At 41.3% G+C, this 7,539-nt stretch overlaps 1 protein-coding gene across 1 annotated transcript in view; it reads right to left on the bottom strand.

Moving 5' to 3' along the window:
• TPX2 (TPX2, microtubule-associated) overlaps positions 1-7,539 on the bottom strand; it is a 62,251-nt gene that overhangs the window by 18,897 nt on the left and 35,815 nt on the right. The window contains exons 7-9 of the mRNA XM_011960631.1: positions 5,667-5,793; positions 4,087-4,238; positions 2,425-2,596 (exon numbers count right to left, since the gene is read on the bottom strand). Of these exons, the coding sequence (XP_011816021.1) occupies positions 2,425-2,596; positions 4,087-4,238; positions 5,667-5,793 (451 nt within the window). The remainder of the gene's footprint in view (positions 1-2,424; positions 2,597-4,086; positions 4,239-5,666; positions 5,794-7,539) is intronic.

The following is a 7,539-nucleotide window of genomic DNA, read 5'->3' on the forward strand; positions in this document are numbered from 1 at the left end:
CAGGAGAATGGTATGAACCCAGGAGGTGGAGCTTGCAGTAAGCTGAGACTGTGCCACTGCACTCCAGCCTGGGCGACAGAGCAAGACTCAGTCTCAAAAAAAAACAAAAAAAAGGTACAAGGCCTTCCTAAAGACCAAGTAAAGCCTGAATAGAATGGCTCAAACCTGTAATTATAGCAATTTAGAAGGCCAAAGCAGGAGGACTGCTTGAGGCCAGGTGCTCAAGACCAGCCTGGGCAACATAATGAGACCCTGGCCTCTTAAGAAAATACAAAAATTAGGTGAGCATGGTGGCTTGTACCTATAGTCCCAATTACTTGGAAGGCTAAGGCAGGAGGATCACTTGAGCCCAGGAGTTGGACACTGAAGTGAGCCATGATCATGCCACTGCACTCCAGCCTGGGTGACAGAGCAAGACCCTGTCTCTAAAAAGCAAAACAAGAAGGAAAATAATAAATAAATAAATAAAAATCAAAACAAAAAAAGACCAAGTGAAAACTCCCAATTTTATGAAATCAATATAAAAGCATCAAGACCACCTCTTAGAGAAAATCAAATGGAGAAAGTTAAAAACTAAGTTAAAGCATCAATATTAAGACATCACCACCACTCACTGAAAATACTAATTTGCCTGGCCAGTGAAACCTTGTCAATTTTTGTAACTAATATAGAATGAATCTTTCAATTTAGGTCTTGTCACGTAACAGTGGTAGATCAAAACCAAATCTATTTTAGAAATAAGCCATGTTTCAAAGATACATGTAACCATTATTTAGCTGTAACTGCACAAAGTTTTAAATAAAAATTGCATAGTATAATTTCTCTTTCCATTTGCCAGGACTAGTATTCTAAAAGCATGACATATCAGACTCTGAGTCATGTATTATTTGAAAAGTTATGCTTAATATTTAAATTTCCATTAGAATAAAGAAGAATATTTCATTATTTTCATATTATAAAATCTAACAAAATCATTTTGGCTACTAGAACATAATAACAATATTAAAAAATGCTGCACTTGACCAGGCGCAGTGACTCACACCTGTAATCACAGCACTTTGGGAGGTCGAGGCAGGTGGATCACTTGAGGCCAGGAGTTCAAGACCAGCCTGGCCAATGCAGCAAAACTTGGTCTCTACTTAAAATACAAAAAGTAGCTGAGCATGGTGACACACACCTGTAATCCCAGCTACTCAGAAGGCTAAGACACGAGAATCGCTTGAACCCAAGAGAGGGACATTGCAGTGAGCTGAGATTGTGTCACTGCACTCCAGCCTGGGCGATGACAGCCAGAACGAGACTCTGTCTCAAAAAAAAGGTCTATGCAAGGATATAAAAAATTTAGAGATCCTCAAAGGTAAAACAACCACATTCTGCTTTATCCAGAATACTATCCCTAAACTCCCAACAACTATTTTATACCACCTCCACCCTTCAGATTTCATCTTCCTTCTTGTAGAAATTATTTCCATAAAGATAGAAACTATTAAATTAGAATCCACTCATCTGCTCACCACCAAATCTACAAACTCCCCCAGTATTTGCACCCATTCCTCCCACTCTTCCATCCTCCTTTTAAAGAACACTCACTCCACCTGTGCTAAGTATCCCTCCAATACCTGCCTGTTCAGGGACTTAATCCATTAGTTATCTCCTCTGTCTCGTACCTTCAGCCTCTTTATCTCTGACGAGACTTCTCAACATTCAGACATGCTCTCTCTATCTCCCACCTCCTTTGACTTTTGCATCTCCCTCCTCCTCAAAAGCTCTTACCTCCTCAAAAGCTCTTACCACAAATAGGTCACCATTAGTGACCTATTTATCTCTAATGACAGTTTAAGAATGCAAAGAACTAGTTAATTTATCTCTAATGACAGAGATAAATAGGTCACTACAAATTATGGTAAGAACTTTTGAAACTTATGTCAGAAACTTGATGTCGAGTTTTGAAACTTGAATTAGAAACTTGATGTTGAGTAGCACCAAGACCATTTTATTTACCTCTATACACCTAACACAGTGGTTAGTAGTAGTAAAAATTTTGGTGGACCACTGAATAAAAAGCACATAGCCTTGAATGAATGAATGAAATGCCTTCATTTTCTATAGGTAACTAAATGCAATGTGACACTTTGACACATGGCAAAAATGTCCATTAAGGATGTGTAATGACATCTCAGGTTGCCTTAATTCATTCCCCTTGGCCAATTATTGATGAGGAGGATCAAGATGGTTGATGGGTATAAGACAGATAGCTGGGTGGCTTGAAAACTTCTGAAGGATACATTTGTTGTCTGCATAGTCACATGCCATACTTTAATTGAAAAACTAGGATTTCAGCTAAAGACAAATCTGTGCTTAAGATGTAAGCAGAGGGAATATAGGAGAGGTTCCATCCAACTGTGATACTGGTAGGAAACTTACTAATATCATCCTTCTTGCTCCTCAAATGATATCTGTTAGGGGTTCGTTTATGGAAGTCTTCAACCTGCTGTGCAAGGGGCACATATGTAGAAACTGTTTCACCATATGTTCTTTTCTTTCCTTGGGACAGGTTGAAAGGCTTAACAATGGTACATCCCTTAGTCACTCGGGCCTGTAAAAAGAAAAGTTGTTCCTCAAATGAAATGTCATGGAAGAGCTCACATCTACCGTAAGCCACATAGTCGGCACAGAGGATCAATAAAAAGGCCTGTGTAAAACCAAGATTATTATTCTGAAGTTTGTCTGTCCTTGAGCAAGGGTTATAACTAGTCTATTCTCATTAAAAAGAAAAAAAAGAAAAAAAAAGGAAGAAAGGATCTAGCACTTAACAAATCTTATGTTCTGGAATAGTACATAGGTAATTTTTCCTCAACCATGTCAATGTTTTGAAGGAATCCAGAGTAAGCTATCTTAGAATTGAAGACAAAATGTGCTGCACAAAGGAATCTCACCCTCAACTCCATTTAAAAATAAAAAAAAAAATTGATTGGGCCTCTGGGTCTGCATCAGGTCAGGCAGCTTCCAGAATCAGTGGAATCTCTCCATACATCCCCTAAGTGACTGATGAAGAAGCCAATTCCTATTCCTTGGACCAGTAATTTTGATAAAACTGGTCTCTAATTGGAAGCAAAACCCTTCAAGGACCTGTATCTCAAAGAAAGAAGCATAACCTCAGGGTTTAAGAATGCAAATAATTTCAAAAAATGATGATACTGACTACAAACGCAAGTGGAGATTATTAGTACTAGAATTTTTACTTACGATTGTTACTGACTTTGTTGGTGCTCTGGTAACAAAACAGCATGAGATTTGACTGGTCTGCCCCAACCCTATTTCTCCTATAAGATCTGCTATATTGGCCAGGCATGACGGCTCACGCTTGTAATCCCAGCACTTCGGAAGGCTGAGGCAGGTGGATCGCCTGACGTCAGGAGTTTGAGATCAGCCTGGCTAACATGGGGATACCACCCTGTCTCTACTAAAAATACAAAAATTAGCTGGGCGTGGTGGTAGGCGCCTGTAATCCCAGCTACTTGGGAGGCTGAGGCGGGAGAATCACTTGAACCCGGGAGGCAGAAGTTGCAGTGAGCCGAAATCGCGCCACTGCACTCCAGCCTGAGCAACAAAAGTGAAACTCCATTTCAAAAAAAGAAAGATCTGTTATATTTTACACAACTTTATAGACACAAGGTTTTTTTCTCAATTATACTATTATAAACAGTGACCACAAATGCTACACATAAAATCCTAAATGAATATTAGCAACAGAAATGCTCATTTGGCCAGGCATGGTGGCTCACGCCTGTAATCCCAGCACTTTGGGAGGCCAAGGTGGGCAGTTCACCTGAGGTCGGGAGTCCAAGACCAGCCTGACCAACATGGAGAAACCCTGTCTTCACTAAAAATACAAAATTGGCCGGGCATGGTGGCACATGCCTATAATCCCAGCTACTAGGGAGGCTGAGGCAGGAGAATCGCCTGAACCTGGGAGGCGGAGGTTGCTGTGAGCCAAGATTGTGCCACTGCACTCCAGCCTGGGCAACAACAGTGAAACTCCGTCTCAAAAAAAAAAGGAAATGCTCATTTAGTCTATCAACTTACAGGAGATGAAGGATGCTTTCGTAGTTCAGATGTAAAGTTCACTTCCTTATACTCCTCCTGGTTCTTAGGATGTTGTTTGATTCGCTCATCTGTGCGGAAGTGGAAGTCAACTGATTTGGTGACCTGGCTCACTGATTTCTTCACAGGTTGCCCTAAGGGAGGAACACAGTAAAACACACAGATAACATTAAGATAAGAAACACTAGTAAATCCCCTTTACTCCAGTCCTTTTGCTATTTCTGTTACCATGGATCTAACTTTGTTCACTATCTACATGTAACCCAAAACTTGAAGCAGTCCTCAGGGACACTAATATATGTGTCATATTCATTGAGTACTATTGGGTTTGAGGCCTTTCAGGCAGATGCAAACTAAAAAAAAAGTAGTAGGCCGGGCGCGGTGGCTCAAGTCTATAATCCCAGCACTTTGGGAGGCCGAGGCAGGCGGATCACAAGGTCAGGAGATCAAGACCATCCTGGCTAACATGGTGAAACCCTATCTCTACTAAAAAATACAAAAAATTAGCCAGGCATGGTGGCGGGCGCCTGTAGTCCCAGCTACTCAGGAGGCTGAGGCAGGAGAATGGTGTGAACCCGGGAGGCGGAGCTTGCAGTGAGCTGAGATCCGGCCACTGCACTCCAGCCTGGACGAGAGCGAGACTCCGTCTCAAAAAAAAAAAAAAAAAGGAGCACAGGGAAGAAGAATCCCATCTCCTGGGTGTGGTCATGGCTATGGAGAAAAAGAATAACTGGAATACTTTTGATAGGAAAAGCTATGGATTGACTTTGAAAGCACAGTTACCTCAGCATCTCTAAGAGGAAAATCCTATAAACTCCAGGGATGCTTTTTCAATCCAGTAAGGAGAACTTTATAGTTATGACTCGACCAATAACAACTCTATGCCCGAGCAAAGCAGAACTGTGACCCCTTCGGCTTTCTCAGTCATATTTTTCCTCCATAGGTGAATTGCATTTGACTCAGTTTTCTTTTCCTCTGCCTTTGGAAAAAAATAGGAAAACAACAACAAACTGGCCTGCCCAATTACTTTATCTTCTGTCTCAATCCAAATTCCTTTTTTCCCTAAGACCAAGAACAGACTTTAAGAAAGTACCAGTGGGCCAGGCACGGTCACTCATGCCTGTAATCCCAGCACTTTGGGAGGCTGAGGCAAGCGGATCACATGAGGGCAGGAGTTCGAGAACAGCCTGGTCAACATGATGAAACCCCATCTCTACTAAAAATACAAAGAATTAGCCGGACGTGGTGGTGGACCCCTGTAATCCCGGCTACTCTGGAGGTTGAAGCAGCAGAATTGCTTGAACCCAGGAGGTGGAGGTTGCATTGAGCCGAGATCGCGCCACTGCACTCCAGCCTGGGCAAGAAGAGCAAAACTCTGTCTCAAAAAAAAAGAAGAAAGTACCAATATATGTAAAAAGTGCTAAGGAATAAACACATCTTTTTTATGCTGACTACTAAATGAGAAAGAGAAAGCCTTTTTATTTGCTTTAAAGACTTCAAAAACACCTACCAAGAGTGTAAGAACCACCCCTCATGAATCAGTCAACCATAGCCAAGCTCACCTATTCCAGCCAGAGCAAGTTTCTTGAATTCTTCATTCTTTTTCCGCATTTCCACCACCTCTTGCTGCATTTTTATACTCTTCTCCAGCTCTTGCTCCTCAGTACTTTTTAGAACCTTCTGCCTAAAGAGAAAATCAGTAAATGAGAAGAGAGTAGAGAAGAAAGGTGCTCAGTGACTCAAAAGAATCTACAGGCATTATATAATATTTTTAACCTGTGATAAAATAATCATCAAAACCAAAAAATATCATCTAATAAATAGATGTTAACTTAACTAGATAACACCATGAAAATAAATAAAAACTCACACTTTGGCCGGGCGTGGTGGCTCATGTCTGTAATCCCAGCATTTTGGGAGGCCGAGGAGGGGAGATCACCTGAGGTCAGGAGTTTGAGACCATTCTGGCCAACATGGTGAAACCCCACCTCTACTACAAATACAAAAATTAGCCAGGTGTGGTGGCACACGCCTGTAATTCTAGCTACTCAGGAGGCTGAGGCAGGAGAATCGCTTGAACCTGGGAGGTGGAGGTTGCAGGCAGCCAAGATCGCGCCATGCACTCCAGCCTGGCCACAGAGTGAGACTCCATCTCAAAAAATAAATAAATAAATAAAGACAAGAAAAGGCACACTTTATGCCAAAATATTGGAAAAAATTCAGAAGAAAATAACTAAAATAGATTAGAATATATTACAAAATATCCACAAATATGATCATAAATGATTAGATTGGGCTGGGTGCAGTGGCTCATGCCTGTAATCCCAGCACTTTGGGAGGCCGAGGCAAGTGGATCACCTGAGGTCAGGAGTTCGAGATCATCCCGGCCAACATGGTGAAACCCCATCTTACTAAAAACACAAAAATTAGCTACATGTAGTGGTGGGCACCTGTAATCCAGCTACTCAGGAGGCTGAGGCAGGAGAATTGCTAGAACCCGGGAGGTGGAGGTTGCAGTAAGCTAAGATAGCGGCACTGTACTCCAGCCTGGGCAACAGAGTGAGACTCCATCTCCAAAAACAACAACAGCAACAATGACAAAAAAGGTTAGGTTGTACGCCACAAGAAAAACTAAAAGACCAGTAGAAGCCTGGTGCAGTGGCATGCACTTGTAATCCCAGCTACTTGGAAGGCTGAGGCAAAAAGATTGCTTGAGCCCAAGAGTTCAAGACCAGCTAAGGCAACACAGCAAGGCCCTGTCTCAAAAACAAAAACAAAAAAAGACCAGTAGAATGAGGAAAGTATCTACAACGAAGGGTTAATATACATAAAATACATGTAACAGAAGAAAGAAACTCAGAAGTAAAGCAGACTAAATCCCAACCCTGTCATTTCATTTGCTGCCTATAATGTCTTGAGAGAACTATTTAACTTTCCTGAACCTCAGTTTTCTCCACTGTGAAATGAGAGTGTAAATACTCTTGCTTACATCCTATTTGTGACTGTTTAATCAGATGGTATCTCTGAAGTGCTTGACACATGGTAATGTTCAATACAGAGTAGCCATTCTTAGTAAGGAAAATATCACCAGGACATTTACAGACAAATAAGGTTACCAATAAGAAAAAAAATAAAAAGGAAACAGATAATTCACCCAAGAGGAAATATGGAAAAAATGTTTACAATAGTAGCAGTAATACAATCTTGTCAGCAAATACATAAAAACTACAATAATTTGATGCTGGGGTTTGGGGGAAATGGGGAGATGATGGTTAAAGAGTACAACAAATCTCAGACAAGAGGAAAAAGATTTTTCTTTTGACCTACTGCACAGGGTGAAGGATATCAATAATAGTAATACACTAAAAGAATAAATTCCAGCCAGGCACAGTGGCTCATGCCTGTAATCCCAGCACTTTGGGAGGCTGAGGCAGG

The sequence above is a fragment of the Colobus angolensis genome, unplaced genomic scaffold, assembly GCF_000951035.1.
Source record: "Colobus angolensis palliatus isolate OR3802 unplaced genomic scaffold, Cang.pa_1.0 Scaffold114, whole genome shotgun sequence".
NCBI lineage: Eukaryota > Metazoa > Chordata > Mammalia > Primates > Cercopithecidae > Colobus > Colobus angolensis.